The sequence below is a fragment of the Andrographis paniculata genome, unplaced genomic scaffold, assembly GCF_009805555.1.
Source record: "Andrographis paniculata isolate CXL003 unplaced genomic scaffold, ASM980555v1 Contig18END, whole genome shotgun sequence".
NCBI classification, from domain to species: Eukaryota; Viridiplantae; Streptophyta; class Magnoliopsida; order Lamiales; family Acanthaceae; genus Andrographis; species Andrographis paniculata.
The window spans coordinates 1,529,598-1,548,678 of NW_026137468.1; the positions used below are offsets into that span (position 1 = coordinate 1,529,598).

Genomic DNA, 19,081 nt, shown 5'->3' on the forward strand with positions numbered 1-19,081 from the left:
TCAATAATTTAAAATTATAATCACATGACCACAAGTTTATCTTTCACCATGAGAATTATTATTATTATTATTTTTTTTTTAACTCACAAATATTGTGATTACAAGTTCATTATTATGAGAAGTTTTATTTTCTTTTTTTTTAAAAAAAAAAACCATGAAAAGTCGCGCTATTATACCTCGCAATGAGAAGTTTTAATTTTATGATACATTAGTAGCACTCAATAAATATATAAATATATATATATACACTCCATTAAAAGTGATTTACTGGTGTGAAAGAGAGAATTTATTACCGGAAATCAATAGATATGGTCAAATAAACCTAATTTAAAATAAAATGACAAATATTGGTTTAACACTTACAATGTGGGATCTACCAATTTATTTAAATTTACTGGTGCAATTCTTTATTTATTTTTATTTTTATTTTAAGTAGGAATCGCAGATGGTAAATTAGGTCAGTAAATTAAGTCCCATATTGCAATAAACTCGAATTTTGACCCCTTAAATCTTTTTTTACTTAAGCTAAAAGAGGAAATGAACCTATATAAAAAAAAAAAAGAAAAAAAAAAAAGGACTCTCCAGAAAATACCGCATGAGGCGGGATATATCCCGAAAGCCAAATTAATGAAATTAAAATATATAAATATATTTTTATATTATTATAATATTTATAGTATATGCGATTATGAGAGTCTGGTAGCTTCTAGCACTACCTTCGAAAATTCCAGATTTCTCTTTCGGTTCATGAAAAAGCAAGGTTCTTGGCGATTCGCTTCATTGCATTTCAGACGCAAATTCGACGCACGATCTCATTCCGAAGAATTCAAGAGCTCGCAACACATCATATTATCGTGGTTTTCTTCTTTAGGCGTTGTATTTTGGTCGGAGATTTTACGGTTTTCGTTTCAACGGGATTACGAAGGTAAGGTTAGATGTTGCACTTTCGTTGAGTTTATGTACTTGTGCGATACTTGGAATTTTTATGCTATTCGTTTGTTGCTGTTTGTGCTGTTTTTGTTTATCATCTGCTGTGAAGTGTGGAACAGAGTGCGGGTTGGTGTGTTCGGTTTGTTAGAGCGGTGGTTTCACTATTTTGGAAATGTGATTTTGTTTAATTTGTTGGTTTTCGAAAGAGGAATTGTCAATGAATTGAACTGATTGAAATTTCCAGAAGTCGAATCGTGGAATTCTGACGTTTTGTTCTTCATCCTTTATGAAAATTGGGGAATTCTTTGTTTTTTGCGTGCCATAGTTCCAGATTCTGCTTTTCTCTAAACTGAATGTTCTTAAATGAAAAATGATAAAATTCTGCACTTCTTGATCAAATAGTCGACTGACTCATCCTTTTTTATCTAAACAGATTCAAATTGAACAATGAATCCTGAAAAGTTCACCCACAAGACCAATGAGGCTCTGGCCGGGGGTCATGAACTGGCTATGAACGCCGGCCACGCTCAGTTTACTCCTCTTCACATTGCAGCAGCTTTAATCGCCGATCCCCATGGTATCTTCCGTCAGGCAATCGTCGGCGCCGGAGGGGGTGACGACGCTGCAAAATCGGTGGAGAGAGTAATCAATCAGGCGATGAAGAAACTGCCTTCCCAATCACCTCCCCCTGATGAAATACCCGCCAGCACTACTCTAATCAAAGTGATCCGTCGAGCACAGTCTTTGCAGAAATCACGCGGTGACACACATTTGGCTGTCGATCAATTGATTCTAGGACTGCTGGAGGATTCACAGATTCAAGAGCTATTGAAGGAGGCCGGCGTGACTGTTACCAAGGTGAAGGCTGAAGTTGATAAGCTGCGGGGGAAGGAAGGGAAGAAGGTAGAGAGTGCATCAGGGGATTCAAATTTCCAGGCTTTAAAGACGTACGGTAGAGATCTTGTTGAGCAGGCTGGGAAGCTCGATCCTGTGATCGGTAGGGACGAAGAAATTCGAAGGGTAGTAAGGATCCTTTCAAGGAGGACTAAGAACAATCCTGTCCTGATTGGAGAGCCTGGTGTGGGTAAAACTGCTGTGGTTGAAGGATTAGCTCAGAGGATTGTTAGTGGTGATGTTCCGAGTAATCTCGCTGACGTGAGGCTTATAGCATTGGACATGGGTGCATTGATCGCCGGAGCTAAATACAGAGGAGAATTCGAGGAGAGATTGAAGTCTGTTCTTAAAGAAGTTGAAGAGGCTGAAGGGAAAGTGATATTATTCATTGATGAAATTCATCTTGTTCTTGGCGCCGGACGGACTGAGGGATCGATGGATGCAGCCAATCTCTTCAAACCAATGCTTGCGAGGGGTCAGTTGAGGTGTATAGGCGCAACTACACTTGAAGAGTACAGGAAATACGTCGAAAAAGATGCTGCATTCGAGCGACGTTTCCAGCAGGTTTATGTTGCCGAGCCTAGCGTCCCGGATACGATCAGCATTCTCAGAGGTTTGAAGGAGAAATACGAAGGGCATCATGGTGTCAAGATTCAGGATCGTGCCCTTGTCGTTGCGGCTCAATTATCTGCTCGTTACATTACTGGTATGTGTCTTGGTGTATAATGTAGGAAATTTTTGTATGGTTTCTTGATCCTAGTTAGCTGAAATTTGGTTAATTCTGTTGCAGGGAGGCATTTACCTGACAAGGCAATCGATCTTGTTGACGAGGCATGTGCCAATGTGAGAGTACAGCTCGACAGCCAGCCGGAAGTTATTGATAATTTGGAGAGGAAGCGGATCCAATTGGAGGTCGAGCTTCATGCCCTTGAGAAGGAGAAGGACAAAGCTAGTAAGGCTCGGCTCGTTGAAGTGAGTATTTACTTGTTTCGACACTGCTAGGTGAAGTTTTGATTGAATATTTGCTATAGACTAACTATTTTGTGCGAAATTTCAGGTCCGAAAGGAACTTGATGATCTGAGAGACAAACTGCAGCCGCTGAAGATGAGATACAGTAAGGAGAAAGAAAGAATCGATGAGCTCCGAAGGCTGAAACAGAGGAGGGATGAGCTCATGTATGCCTTGCAGGAAGCTGAGCGACGATATGATCTTGCAAGAGCTGCAGACTTGAAATATGGTGCGATACAGGAAGTCGAGAGCGCCATAGCCAAGCTCGAAGCTACTTCGACTGAGAGTGGGATGCTGACAGAAACTGTCGGACCGGATCAAATTGCAGAAGTCGTGAGCCGTTGGACCGGAATACCCGTCACACGGCTTGGCCAAAACGACAAGGAGAGACTAATTGGCCTCGCTGATAGGCTGCACCAAAGGGTTGTCGGGCAGGATCAAGCAGTTACTGCTGTTGCGGAGGCTGTGTTGAGGTCGAGAGCTGGTCTTGGAAGACCTCAGCAGCCGACGGGATCGTTCCTTTTCCTGGGACCGACTGGTGTCGGCAAGACAGAGCTCGCCAAGGCCCTGGCTGAGCAACTTTTTGACGACGATAGCTTGATGGTGAGGATCGACATGTCCGAATACATGGAGCAACACTCTGTTGCTCGACTGATCGGCGCCCCACCGGGGTAAGTTTGAGATACTTTTGATGATTACCTGATACCGGAGAAAGCTTTTTTTTATCTCACCGATGGATTTCGTATTGTGCAGTTATGTCGGACATGAAGAAGGCGGACAACTTACCGAAGCTGTGCGCAGGCGGCCGTACAGCGTCATCCTCTTCGACGAAGTTGAGAAGGCCCATCCAACGGTATTCAACACTTTGCTCCAAGTTTTGGATGACGGAAGGCTGACTGACGGCCAAGGCCGGACTGTCGACTTCACGAACACCGTCATTATCATGACATCGAACCTTGGCGCTGAGCATCTGTTGAGGGGATTAGTCGGGAAGTCCTCCATGCAGAGCGCCCGGGAAATGGTGATGCAGGAGGTACGATAAATTTTATCTCCGCCCCCATTCGTTTACACTCGTTTATTAATCGTCGTTCGATGAATGGCTTATTCAATTTTACGCTTGCATCAGGTGAGGCAGCATTTCAAACCCGAGCTCCTCAACCGTCTAGACGAGATAGTCGTGTTCGATCCTCTCTCGCACGACCAGCTGCAGAGAGTCTGCCGCCTACAGTTGAAAGACGTGGCGAGCCGTCTGGCGGAGAGGGGTATCGCGCTGGGCGTAACCGAGGCAGCCACCGACGTCATATTAGCTGAAAGCTATGATCCGGTAAGCGTCGCATATAATGATACAACTTGTAATTTTTCTATTCAGACGTCGGTAGCTGATGTTATGCATTCGATTTGTGTTTTAGGTGTACGGTGCGCGTCCGATAAGGCGATGGCTGGAGAAACGGGTGGTGACAGAGCTGTCGAAGATGCTTATAAGGGAGGAGATCGACGAGAACTCGACCGTGTTCATTGATGCATCGTCGGATGGGAAGGATTTGACGTATAGGGTCGAGAAAAATGGAGGGCTGGTGAATGCTGCCACCGGGGAGAAGTCAGATATCTTGATTCAGCTGCCGAACGGCGCTGCTCGTCCGGACGCCGCCCAGGCGGTGAAGCGGATGAAGATTGAAGAGATCGACGACGACGAAGATGAGATGGATGAGTAAACAGGCTGCTGAAATATATATATATATATATATATATGGAGTTCGATGTTTGTTGGTTTTTTGTGCTTAATGCTCTCGATGGCGTTGTAGTGTTTTTGCTTTTGTATCTGAACAACTGTTTAATGTAATCGGAAGGCCGTTTTCGGGGCCTTGTTCTTTACAAATTGCAAATTGCTCTCCCATCTCTTGGTTCCTATCTCTCTTCCTCTCTTGGTTTGTTTACAGACAGGATAATACTTATCAATTACTATTAGAAATAGATAAGTCAATTCTATATATCAACTAAGTCCATAATTAATTGTGGTTTACAAAAAGTACATTGTAAAATGGGCATGTGAAATACGAATTGGGTTTACAGGTTTGGGTTGGACGGTTTTGGGCGTCGGCTAACTCTTTTTTTATATCTGTCGCAACTACAATAAATTTTTGACCGAATTTAATACTTTTTAAATTAAGTCCGTCAAAACAAGTTACACTAGACGGACTATGTTTCACTGGATAAACCTTCGAGCAAACTATGCTTGATATGATGATAAGTTTGATATGATGATAAGTCTAGCCCACATCAAGGGTTGTTTGGCTTAGTTATAGAAATAATAACAATATTTATTCTTTATATTTAATTTAAAATTTTTTATTTATGATTTTGTAGGTTAAGAAAAATTATATGAACCTGAATGTTATAAAAAGATCAATAGATACAAATTTATCATAAACATTCAAAGAATGTGTGAAATTTATGTAAAGGTTAAAATACTCAACATTTTTTTTTCTATCGAAAAATTATTAAGCCATTGAAATTAATTTATTGGCAAGTGATTTGAAATTACTGCAAATTAGAGGTATAAAAAAATATTTCTTACTATTACATATGCTATCTTTACCCATTAATGAAAAACAAAAAAACAATTGAAGTTTTCAGAAACTTAAACAACGAGACATAAAATTAATTTGATTGTAAAATTCAAACAATTTGAAGTGACAGGTGTAGAAGGTATGTGACCCCAGTGTCTGCGTTAAAGAAATACCTTATATAATTACAGTAGTATGTCTTATGTATATGACTTACTGATCAAGATTAGAGATGTTAGCCGATATTATTCTCGGAATGAGAATTTTACGACGTGACAACGCCATTGTATTAACCTAGTCTCATTATATGGAAAAAGTACTGAGAAAGAATATGCTAAAATAATTGAAAATTTGATGTACTTAACAAATTGTACAAGGTCTGACCTAGCTGGTGTAGTAAACAAATCAAGTCGATACACTAAAAGTAAGTTATTTGAAATTTACTCTTGCCTTTGGCATCCACTATATGATACATCTTCCAGTAGTTGAAGGGTATTGTGATGCTAATTGGATATTCGATACGAAAGATTCGTTGTCTACGAGTGAATGTGCATTCACTATCGGAGGTAGAACTATTTCGTAAAAATCCACAAAATAGGCATATATTGCACAATCCACTTTGAAATCGAAGTTCATCGCTTTGGAAAAAGCTATTAAAGAGGTTGAAGGGCTTAGAAACTTTTTTAATGATATTCCATATTAAACCTAGAGTTTACAATGTTAAATCCTAACATATAGAACGTAGATATAACAATATAAAATATTTGATCACAAGTGGGATTTTTACCATTAACTATGTAAAGTCAATAAAAAACCTAACGAATCCATTATCCAAAAAATTAAAGAGGGATCAAATGTATAAATTGCTAAAGGAGATGGACTTGAAATCTACAAGTTATAGACGATTATAGTGATAACTTAATCAAAATTTTCAAGCTTTGGTTCAATGGAATAATTAATCTGTAAAAATTCGACACGAATACTCGATCACCAGTTCTCCAAAAGCAACGAGTATTGAAATGTACAAAAGTAGTGAAATTGAGCCAATAACTCTTAATAATCCTAAAAGTATGATTTAAATACTTTAACTTTAAGATAGAATTACTTATAAAAGTGTGAAGAGTAGGTCTCTTAAAAAAAAAAGAACTTATAAATCCAAATACATGATCCATGACCGAAACAAATCAAAATGTGAAAATAAAATGAGGTTGAGATAGTTATACGTTAATATTATTGACTCAGTATACACTTTAGATGAAAAAGTTCAATACATCATGTCAAGTGGACTATAAATACACTTTGAAATATAGACTATGAAAAATTCAAAGCTACACTATCTATTTTGATGTATCAATGTTTCTCTGAGACTGAGTTGTGCACTTTTTATGGGAATTTTCATTTGGGTGGGGGATTGTTGGATAATCGGTTAATTATTTAATCGATGAAATTGAATTAACAAAAATTAAATTTAAAATTTATGAAACTGAAAAATCGATGAGTGAAAATGCGACAAGCCGATGAACCAAATTAATTTGGATTAAATATATAATATATATATATATATATATTGAATATGAGGCTTGGCTAATATCGGACTAATTTTGCATGTCTCGAGGCAAACTAAATTGTACAACCAAAAGTTAAACTCTTGTGTATAACGTAAGTCGTAGGACCATCCGGATGATAGATCCATTATAATATCAAACGGAAAGTTTGAAATTAGCTTAAATTACGATCTTTCCAACATAATGTTTGAAATTTACATAATTATAATCATCTTAAATAGAATGTTTGAAATTAAAGTAGATTATAGCACCGATTATATCGATAATTAAGGCCGTAATTATGGTCGTAATTAATCTTCTGTCATTTTAATCAAGTAGAGACGCCTATATAAAAAGTATCAATCTTCATTCTCAAATCAACCAATCAACATCGAGCTCTCTCCTCTCCTCCCTTCTCTGGTCAATTTCCGAGAAGCCTTCTTACTAAAATTTAATTATATTATTGTTTTATTCGCTAGAGCTCCAACTTATTGTGATGCAACTTAAGCTGAATACGAAAATGGTTTATCTTCAAGAACAAAACCATATCACCGAAGTGTTGGATTAAAAATTCAATTGTGGGTTAAATGTAACTATTTGGGCTATCAGTCAGATTAAGCCTATATTAAGTGATCTATAAATATATTGAGTTTAAATGTATTTAGTAAGTGCGGGCCTCCAATGTGCAGAAACCCGGTAAATTATTAATTGAGTGATGAGGTCAATTAATAATAAGGGATATAAAAAGGGTTGTGATCCCAGGTCTAGACGCAACAACCATTACTTTTCATATCTCGTGGGAGTAATGGCAGAAACCCTAGCGGTTTTATCGGGAGGGGTTAATCCAAATTCGACTATACTAATGGAATAAAGTTATATTTATTTTGCTTTGTTTTTATCTCAATTATGACAATATGGTAGATTTTGAGCTTAGGGTTAAATTCCTCGTAAATTCCATCGCAAAGATGCCATCGCTACCTAATTCATTTTGTGGGGCACAGGATATCTTCGAATCGGCTTTATTTTCAATTTTGTCATATTACCCTCTTGTTAATTATTTTATGATATTTTTTAATTTACTTTTTCACGTAATAATAATAATATTATTATTTTCTAAAATCTTATAGTATATCATATTTATCATATGACGATGTTGACAAGTTGAATTTTATGATGCGTTATTGTGTGGCCTTAATTTTTATTTGGGAAAGTTGTTCGCCACGTGGTGTCATATGATTTTTATTATTATTATTATTTTTTATTTTTCGTTTTTCTATCGTGGGATCCACCAATTAAAATTAATAATAATAAATAACAAAAAAAAAAAGTGTCAGGTGGGTGAACGCCGTAGAAGTAAATTTAAAACATATTAAAGAAAATAATTATTATATAAATAATTTTTTTGATTAGATTGATTGTGTGTTTGTTTGGTTGAATTTTGGATTGAGATTTAAATAGTAAAAATTTTGAATTTGAATAGTTATATGATGTGATCTAAATAAAAATTGATGTTATATTTTTGAATGTAAAATTGATTTTTTATATAATATAAAAAATAAATATTTAATTTGATGATTTTGGAGGAAAATTTTTATACGAATAGTATAAATCCCACAAAATTCCTCAAACAAACACACAAATAATATTTGATTTTTTTTACTGTAGATCTATTTTCATTTTATTTTTTAATTTTTTTTTATTGTGTGGCCTTAATTTTTATTTGAATTATGTTATGTGTTTTTTTTTTTTTTTTTTAATAAAAATTACAGAGATTCAAATGGTAATTTATCCTAATTAATTTATTACATTTCACTTTAATATGGTTCGAGTTTTAAGATGAAAATAAAGTTGTCAGATCTATTTCAAAGAGAAAAATTTTAAGTTTTTTTTAAACGTTCATCGTATCACTAATTATATATTATACTTTTTTCGTCAAGCAAAATAAATGTAAATTTTGTGTGGACATTGAGATTAAAAAATATTAATAATATTTTAATATCCCAAAAGATTTGTTTTATTTTTCCATTTTCGTCTGTCTCGAAACAATTGTCTTATTTCCTTATTTAATATGTGTGGTCTTCACTTTATAACCAAAATATTCCTATTTTTCCATACTACCCATAATTATTACTATAATATACTCTTTAAAATCCTTGAAAAAATAAAGGTTCTGCTTTATACCGGCTTTCAATTAAATACTATTATTCCTTTTAATTCCCATACCAACTCTCAATAAGACACTTTTTTGGGACGGAGGGAGTATTAAATTTATATATGAAAAAATAAAGTGATGATAATGTGATAAATTTATTAAAATAATTGATAAAAATGATGGAATAAATAAAAAAAATAGTAACAACTTGATACAAATTATTAATTAATAATTAATGATGTATTAGTAAAAATAATTATAATATAATATAAATAATTATAAATTAAAATTAAGATAAAAAATTAGTTTAATTAAAATTATAAATTATAAAATTTAAAATATGATTAAAGTGTACAATTATTTTTAATAAAAGGAAAAAGTGACATGACATATAAAACAAACATAACTAGAAAGTATGAATGTATGATATTTTATGTGGGATGAAGAAAATTGTAATATTTTTATACTTTTGTATGTATATATTGTTTTGTTACCATATTTTCAAATTTATCGAAGTTGTCATTATATTTTAATTTGATGTATTAATGTAAATAAAAATAAATATTGTGATATGTAATAGAGTTTACACTTAGTAAAAAAAAAAAATGATATTTTAATATAATTATGTTTTTTTTTTTAACTCCATTAGTCCGGAGTTTTTATGTCATATTGTTTGGACATAAATATTAAGAAGTAAAAGTATTCAAATAAGAAAGTTGAGTAGCTAAAAAGATAAATTGAGGATATTATAGTAAAAATAATAATGGCAAATTTGATCATTATTTGTTAAAATAAATATAATAAAATTGTAGGTGGATAAAATTTTTATTATAAACAAATTATGCATAAATTTAACGAATAAAAAATATGGCATAATTATCATGAATGGAGAAAGTATTTTATAATTTAATTATATTAAAATGGCAACGATAAGTTAATAAAATTTGATTTGACTTTGTTCAAATATTTTAAATTTGTTATCGATACAATTTTCAATTAAACTATATTTTAAAAATTATTCATAAAAATATAAGTAAACACCACCAATATTATATATAGAAATTACTTTTGTAATATCTATATTTAATCGATAAAATTTATCTATATCAAATATTCAAAATACTAAAAATTATTCATTTGAAATATTTTAAATATTCAAATAATTATTGTATTAAAATATTATATATTTAATTACAATAATTAATTTTAATAATTCAATAGAATTTATAATTAACGGTTTCATGCACGGCTCCTCTAGTGTATATATATATATCTACATATTCATGTAAATATAATTATATATTATGGTTATCTATTTATTTATCTACTTATCTTATATGTTCTTTTGTCTCATTTCAACTGTTTCATTTTTTTTTGTCCGTCTCATTTTAATTGAAATGATAAAATTTATTAAATTTAAACATACTTAACAAATATATATCAATTTAATTAACTTCATAACATATAATATCATAAATCACTTAAGATCTACTAAAAAATCCTTTTATTTTTATCTCTCACCTCAATAAACAAATATTTTTATCTATAATTAAAATTCTCATTTTTTATAAATTTAGTTTATCTTAAATACAAATAAATAAATATATTTTGTTATTTATTTTTTATTTAAAATTTTATTATCTACAAAATGATACACATATTGCATATATTTTATTAAGATATAATATTTAAAATATTTATACACATATTTTAAATTTATTTTAATAATATATGTTAATTTTTATTTTAAATTTATAATAATAATAATCACATAAAAATAATATTTAAATTCAATAATATTAATTTAGTAAATTATATTACTTTAAATACCGTATCATTAATAAAACGAGCCAACTCGACCCCGACGGACATAGTATTTTATAACAAATATTGGTGTGTTTGTTTGGGAGTTTGGATTTTGAGTTGGGATTTAAATAATAAAAATTTTGAATTTGAATAATTGTATAATGTGATATAAATAGGTGTTAATGTGATTTTTGAATGAAAAATTAATTTTTAGTTTAATATAAAAAATAAAAAATAGATGTTTGATTTAATATTTTTGAGAAAAAAAAAAGAGATAAATAGTAGAAAATCCAATCCCCACACAAACATTAACTAATAAAAAGAATAGGCCTATCCATCATGCAATCAGATCCATTTGAGATTATTGACTAAAATTGATTTATAATAAATTAATAATTAATAATTAATAATACATCAATTTAAGGACATGTTTGGTTGAGTCTAAAAAGAATATACTATGGAATATTATTTTCAAATATTTTTAACCAAAAGAATATTATTTTCAAATATTTTTAACCAAAGATTTTGATCAAAACCTCAAACTAAATCCTTAAAGTCATATGTTCATATAATTTTGATAATAACAATGGCTTTTTAAAAAAATGGCCTAAGTCAAACCTTGGTTTAAAATTCTAGTCCTCAAACAAGTTTTGAAAATTACTATATTTTTATATTGTAGTAGTTTTTAAAACTCTTTGGATCTAAAATTATATACCTTTTCAAAACACTTAAAACATAAAAAAATAGTAGTTTCAAGAACTCTTACTTTCTTTCTCAACTAACTCGACATTAGTATAGAAAAATTATAGGAGTTCTCAAAACTACTATAATTGGTAATGTAAGAGGTTTAAAAACTTTTTTTTATGAAAAATAGTTATAGAAACTCTTCTATTGTTTATTATAGGAGTTGTGAGAACTTCTATATTTTTAATCTTAATTTACCTCACGGTTTTGCTGCATTTCAATTTTTCTATGTTAACTTCCTTCCTATTCATTCCTCAAGCAAAACTTTTGCTGAAGAGAAACATTTTCAGGTATTATTTGTTTGACTAAATTATTTTATAGTTTTCATATAATATTTTGTTTTATATTGTTGGTAGGAAATATTCTGTTTTGCATTGTATTTTCAGGTATTTATTGTTTAGTGATTGTTGTATTTTTGTTTGTAATTTTATAACATCTTAGGTGTTTTTTGGTATTATTTGTAAGATTTATATTGATATATTATTTAAATGCAGAATGTATTTATGTCTATTTGTTATTTTAATATTTTTATATATGGCTTATTTTTATAATATATTAATTTTATTCTAATGAATATTTATTTAATATATATTTTTTTACATAAACGGATGACGAGTAGTGGCCAGAGCAATATTGATATTCTGCTATTTTGGGATTGTAACATTATACGAAAGTCTGATACAATAGAATATGATTGTGATCCACAGTGTATGAAAGCCATTCGGCGGGATAGTACATTTGAACTACTGCAGTTAACTTAAAATTTTCCTCCACTGTCATCTGTTTCGATCTTTCTTTCAAATCGAAATATGTTTTCTACCACTTGTATAATGCTCGTTCATAAGCAAACAATTACAAAGTTTTTCACACACATCCTATTCATACCAAGAACTAATGAAATCAAAGGCTTATGTATCACTGTACCAATTGATGCACTAACCTTTAAATATATGTAGATGCCCAGTAGATGTCAATAGATGTTCACTCTTGAATATCTGTAAATCATCAAAAAAATAATTACAAAAAACTAATTATAAATCATGAAGAAAAGAACTGCCATAAAATCGAGAAAATTCATTCACATAAGATAGTATAAACATAAACATGGCAATAGAATATGCAATATTACAAAAATTAGAAATCATATATACCATAAAAAATTTAAATATGATAAATAAAAATTCTGAAAATTATATGATTATACAATAAGAAATAGTAAAAAATAAAATATAAATAAAAATAATAGGATAATACCTTATAAATCTAGATTGAAGCAACTTTTAAACTTTTTCAACAATCCGATAGGAAATCAGAGATATAAAAAGTTTAAAGAAAAGAGAATTGAGATTCAGACAAATTTATATGAAAACAAACAAAACACAAAAATTACAATCTCCGCCAATCAATATTTTCCAAACCAATAATCAAAACAAAATAGAACGAAAGAGAACAAAATTTTGAAAATCAATTACCATAGAAGAGCGGCACCAACAGCAATGACAGAGATTGGCAAAAGAAAATCGCAGAAAACTCACAGCGTCGCCCAAAAGAAACGTTGAGGAAGAATGAAGTTTAGGGCTTAAATGATATTTATTCTTATTTTTAATAAAAATATTTGTAATAGCTTTCAAAATTGGTTTGAGGGCTACAATTTTAAAACACGGTTTGACTTAGGCCATTTTCTTAAAAAGCCCCTTAGCATTTAACAAGTATATTAATTATTATTTTTTTTTGTTATATACTCCTTCTGTTTCAATTGAAATCATGTTTTTATTATTTTAATCTGCTCCACTTACAAGTAATTATTATTTTTATATAAATTATAAATATACACTTACGTATAAAGTTAATTATACATCAAGTCAAAAAATGCACAAATATCACAACATATTACAAATTTTTACTACTCTATAAAATACTAATATTTTTCAATTTCTATAAAAACTCAAAAAGATATTTTCGAGTAGGACGAAATGAGTATTTATCATATATTATATAAAAATATCAACTAAAAGTAAATATTACTCTCTTTCCGTCCCAAATACTTTTAAATATTTTTTTTTGGCGTATCTCAAATATATTACAATATTTTTGAAATAAAAAAATAATTAACAATATTTCATTTCATCACATGACCAAATATAAAAATAAATATACATTTTTTCTCTCAAAATCACTCAATTCTCGTCACATTGCTTAATTTCTAAATTATTCTATTTAGTACTATCAAACTAAATTTTTGTGTAAAAGATCGTACTTCTCCGTCCCTTAATAATATATTTATTTTTCTATTTTGGTTCATCTTATAAAAAAATATATTTTGTTTTTTAGATTGTACTATCTAATTAACATTACAAATACCCTTCCAATTTTAAATATATTACACAAATATCATTACATTTATATCATACAATACGTTAATTTAATTTTTTGACTTTTTTTTTTACTGTATTTTGATATAATACTAATATTTATAAAATTTCGTGCAAAAAATAAATATATATGGAACGGAGCTAGTATATTGTAAGATATATAGTGTGATTGTACATTATTTAACAGCCACCGGCCTATGACACATAGGTCCACTGACCACTAGTATATATATAGACACACAAGATACACATTAAATTCACTCTAAATTTCACATAAATTCACATGTAATGCAAATCCACATGCAAGTGAGTGCGGATTTGCTGATATGCACGGCAGTATTAGGGTTTCTCTGTTTGTTCCTCCTCCGGAGATTCCGCAGCGGCGACGGCGGGCGGCGGCTGCCGCCGGGGCCGAGGCCATGGCCGATCGTCGGAAACCTTCCTCAGCTGGGGCGTAAGCTTCACCAGTCGACGGCGGCGCTGGCGCGCGCGCACGGACCGCTCCTGCACCTGAAATTCGGACTCGTGCACGCGGTGGTGGTGACCTCGGCGGCGGCGGCGGAGCAGTTTCTGAAAGTTCACGACGCGAATTTCTCCAGCCGGCCGCCGAACGCCGGCGCGAAGTACATGGCGTATAACTACCAGGATCTGGTGTTCGCGCCGTACGGACCGAGGTGGAGGCTGCTTCGCAAAACCAGCTCGCTGCATCTCTTCTCCAACAAGGCGTTGGACGATTTCCGCCATATCCGACAGGTAATTATATATTTATCTCCTTCCGATCGATCCTCCATCTCCGATTAATTAATTTTCCGATCGTTCAACACAAAACAAACGATTTCGGTGAGTTCACTCAATAAAATATTTATTTATTTTATGTTTTTATTTGAAATATATATATGTGTGTTGTTTTATGGCAAATAATATTATTATTTTAATTTTCATATAAATATAGTAATATTGAGTAATAATTAAGAATAGTTGTGAAATACTAAAAAAGAAAATCAGATAATTGTTTTAAATATGACGAAAATGGAAAGGATAATTATTTTGGAATGTTTTGTAGGTTTTTTTTTTCTTCTTATTTTATATGTTATATATTATAATTTGAAGCGGTAATATGTTTTTCAATAGTAATTTTTTAAAAAAAAAAAAAAGTAGTAATGAAAATAATCAAAGTATATCATTATAAATTTAAATAATATAAATAATTATAAAAATATATAGTATTAAATTTTACTAAATCATTGTGAAGACTCGCCCAATTGCCATACTCCTGTATTAATAAGGTTGGTTTGTTTTTCTTGTTTGTTTGGTTGTTTTTTTTTTTTGAAAAGAAATAGGAAAAAGTTTTGGTATTTGATTGGATATTTTCATTAATAATCTCATGACTATAAAGAGCTATGAAAAATATTATTGTTATCTATATAGCAATTAAAATGAAATACAAAAAAAAAATAAAAATTCCATGATAATATTTGTAATAAATTAAAATTACTGTCATTTAATCTAAATTAAAGACGTAAAGTAGAAATATTTAGAATATTAAGCTGTCATTTTAAATAGTTACACATTGAATTGTTTCATAGCAAAAGATGTGATATGATATGGTCATAAAATTACTATTCATGATTTTAATTATCACAAAAATAAAATATGCAATAAAATTTTGCGAATAGTGTATAAATTTTTCATTTTCTTTTTATCTTCTTAGGAAGAGGTTGGAATCCTCGTTCGCACACTCGCAAACGTACAAGGAATCACGGCAAACTTAGGCGAAATGATTAACATATGCACGACAAATGCAATAGCTCGTATAATATTAGGACGACGGGTGGTTAGCCACAAATGTGGGGGCGGGGATGCCAAACCCGAGGAATTTAAATCTATGATGGTGGAGCTCATGGCGTTGTCGGGTGCTTTCACCATTGGTGATTTTATTCCACCGCTCGAGGGCTTGGACTTGCAAGGAGTGGCCGCTAAGATGAAGAAAATCCACTTGCGTTTCGACGCCTTCTTGACCAAAGTCCTCGAGGAACACAAGATGAACGGCTCGGATCATGTCGCAAAACACGAGAATCTCTTGAGCACGTTGATCTCTTTGAAAGATTCTGATAATGCCGAGGGAGACGGGCCTACCGACACCGAGATCAAAGCATTGCTTTTGGTAACTTTTCTTGCCTTCATGAATTTTTGTTTTCATTTAAGTTTAAAGTGTTTTAGACATTGTTATTTTTTTTACTATTCAATTTTTACAATTTTTTATATAAAAAAAATACTATTTTGTGAAAAATAAAAATGATATCTAAACTCCTATTGAAAAAAAAAAAATTAAAATAAAATCATATGAGTCACATCAAAATTGAATTATTTATGTATTGAAATAAGTCTTTCAAATTTATTGGTATGTAGGCCAACACTTGTTTTGTACCACACGAAAGTAAAGAAAGATGATAGGAATAAAGTAAGGACGATAAAAAATCAATCATTGATAAATAGTATTATTTTTTTTATTATTTTTTTTATATTTATAAATTTCATTAAAAAAAAATTATATAAAATATATTCATAAGAGAAAGAATATATAAACAAGAAAAACACGTATATAAAAAATATTTTATTTGATATTTATATAATTATTAATGATTTTATATCCAAAAATACTATAAAAAATTATTTATTTAATTACTTGTATTTTTTCGTGTAAAAAGTATTATACAATATGTCTAAGGGTCTTAAGTTTAATGGAGAGTTGATTAAAAGTGACAAATGCAAATACTATGCTAGTGTCGTTGTTTTATTTATTTATTTATTTATTTTTTCACTTGATATCTTAATTTTTGTAAAATATTTATTAGAATTAACATTTTCAAAAATATTTCATCAAATATACATTATTTTTCTACTTAGAATGGCTTTATTATCTAAATGTGTGAGTCGAACTAATTTGAGCAATTTCGATCAATGTAGAACCTCTTTATCGCCGGCACTGATACCACGTCGAGCACCGTGGAATGGGCTATAGCTGAACTAATCCGCAATCCAAATTTATTGGCGAGAGCCCAACAAGAACTCGACTCGGTTGTAGGAAAGAACCGTCTTGTGACCGAAGAGGACTTATCCCAATTAACATTCATGCAAGCCATAGTCAAAGAAAACTTTCGGCTCCATCCATCCGCCCCAATTTCTCTACCAAGAGTCGCACAAGAAAATTGTGAGATCAACGGGTACTTCATTCCAAAAGGCTCTATGCTTCTTGTCAACATTTGGGCCATATCCCGTGATCCTAATGCATGGATTGATCCACTAGAATTTAGACCTGAAAGGTTCTTGCCAGGTGGGGAAAGGCCCAATGTCGATGTCAAAGGTAAGAACTTTGAATTGATTCCATTTGGGGCGGGCCGGAGAATTTGTGTGGGGATGAACTTAGGTATACGCATGGTCCAATTTCTTACGGCGACATTGGTCCATGCTTTTGACTTCAAATTGAGCGATGGGCTGTCGCCAGATAAATTAAATATGGAGGAAGGTTGTGGGCTTACATTGCCACGGGCTGAACCGTTGATGGTTCACCCAAAACCAAGATTAACCTCTGATGTCTACAAAGCTTTATTGTAATATTCTTAGCTTTAAGTTTTCAAACTAAAACATATATATATATCTTTAAATTTGAGAAAGTATTGTATTTTAAAGTTTTTAATGTATATTAATCCTTTATATGTATCGATGAATAAGATACTATCGTTGTTTTAAGTTACCGTTTAGATGTTTACGATGATGGTTATATTTGGTGTTGGTTTTATATCAAAATCACTACAATATTATTTAATTTGTAAAATTTTCCACTAAAATATTATTTAAATCAAAACTAATATATATATATATATATATATATTCAAACACAAACCAATCACACTCATATTTTCTGTGACATTCAATATTTTAGAGTCATGGTTATTGTTATAATTAAAATTAATAAACACCATGATAGTGGCCGTTGAAATATAAGCTATTAATTCATAAAAATAGTGCAAAGATTTCAAAAAAAATCCATCTCGTATATTTAATTATTACTTTTATTTTTTTATTTATTTTATTGGTAAAATATATTCTACATATTTGCAAAAATTGTCATTTTTGTTTTTTAACCGCGTGTGATGTTCTTACAATGACTGTCCCACATGCGTCGGGTGATTTTTTCAAAATCATAATTTAATCTACTTAAATTACCTAATTTAACGAAATTCAATTCATATTCAAGTTATAAAAATTGTAAAATAGCTGAATATAATATAATACATTTTTCCTTTATTTAGGAAATTTAATTTATGATCAAGTTGGCATACTTAGCAAAAATCAAGGGACATTGTTTTGGTTCTTAGTTTAATTAGATCTCTTTATTTTATCCTAAATTTAAATCTGTAAAATCAAAATAAATCAGTGGTTCCGAAACATTAGTATGACATCCTAGAGTTGAATAGATATGAGTTGGGAAAAATGTGATATTTTTAAGGTTGAATAGAGATGAGTAAAGTTCAAATAAATTGATTAGACTATTCATATCGTTCCCGTGGGCCTGTCTACGATCTTAATACACTTAGTCTGCGTGGCTTGCCCGTTAGAGTGTTACAATTGGTATCACAACCGATCTACGATATCTCATAATCGTTAACCGGACTGTTAAGGGGCCTAGCAGTTGACCGATTCTTAGGGTAATATGATACTCCCGAGATTGAATAGAGTATGAATAGATTTTAAGTGATTAAATTACTTATATCAATAATGTGACATTTCTTTTCGAGACGATAAGTGATCATTGGGAGTCCGGATGATGCATACAGATATTATTACATATACATAGATGGACAAAAGATGCTAGTAAGAAACAATATCTGAAAAGAGAGCCTACAACACAACTACCATAAATTATACAACTAAGTATAAGTCATTTTGTCAGTTGTTTACGAGCTCGATCAAAACGCTTACCTTTTTTTTTTTAAAAAAAAATAAAATTTCTTCGTATCACAATTTAAAAATCTTTTGAAAAATTCAAAAAATACTACCTCCAT

The 19,081-nt window shown here is 31.0% G+C and overlaps 2 protein-coding genes across 3 annotated transcripts; both read left to right on the forward strand.

The window, feature by feature from the left end:
* Positions 1-715: 715 nt before the first annotated feature.
* On the forward strand, positions 716-4,733 carry LOC127240275 (chaperone protein ClpB1). Of its 2 annotated transcripts, none has more exons than XM_051258857.1 (7): positions 716-930; positions 1,364-2,530; positions 2,615-2,796; positions 2,882-3,504; positions 3,587-3,866; positions 3,960-4,157; positions 4,243-4,733. In XM_051258857.1, exons 2-7 carry the CDS (start codon positions 1,378-1,380, stop codon positions 4,543-4,545), a joined length of 2,739 nt encoding a protein of 912 aa, XP_051114814.1. In that variant the 5' UTR covers positions 716-930; positions 1,364-1,377; the 3' UTR covers positions 4,546-4,733. The 2 variants fall into 2 exon arrangements, with proteins under 2 accessions (XP_051114814.1, XP_051114806.1); XM_051258849.1 differs by having other exon boundaries at positions 717-925; positions 4,243-4,732.
* A 9,507-nt stretch (positions 4,734-14,240) lies between these two features.
* LOC127240266 (flavonoid 3'-monooxygenase-like) lies at positions 14,241-17,769 on the forward strand. Its single transcript, XM_051258837.1, has 3 exons — positions 14,241-14,768; positions 15,727-16,179; positions 16,983-17,769. Exons 1-3 carry the CDS (start codon positions 14,304-14,306, stop codon positions 17,628-17,630), a joined length of 1,566 nt encoding a protein of 521 aa, XP_051114794.1. The 5' UTR covers positions 14,241-14,303; the 3' UTR covers positions 17,631-17,769.
* The last annotated feature ends 1,312 nt before the right edge of the window (positions 17,770-19,081 follow it).

What these genes read in the sequence shown, in the direction of transcription:
- LOC127240275 (XM_051258857.1), top strand. Translation starts at nt 1,378, where the DNA reads ATGAATCCTGAAAAGTTCACCCACAAGACCAATGAGGCTCTGGCCGGG. An exon ending in ATCTGCTCGTTACATTACTG is followed by an intron (nt 2,531 to 2,614) that starts GTATGTGTCTTG and finishes ATTCTGTTGCAG; the next exon opens with GGAGGCATTTACCTGACAAG. An exon ending in CTGATCGGCGCCCCACCGGG is followed by an intron (nt 3,505 to 3,586) that starts GTAAGTTTGAGA and finishes CGTATTGTGCAG; the next exon opens with TTATGTCGGACATGAAGAAG.
- LOC127240266 (XM_051258837.1), top strand. Translation starts at nt 14,304, where the DNA reads ATGCAAATCCACATGCAAGTGAGTGCGGATTTGCTGATATGCACGGCA. An exon ending in ATTTCCGCCATATCCGACAG is followed by an intron (nt 14,769 to 15,726) that starts GTAATTATATAT and finishes TTATCTTCTTAG; the next exon opens with GAAGAGGTTGGAATCCTCGT. An exon ending in AGATCAAAGCATTGCTTTTG is followed by an intron (nt 16,180 to 16,982) that starts GTAACTTTTCTT and finishes CGATCAATGTAG; the next exon opens with AACCTCTTTATCGCCGGCAC.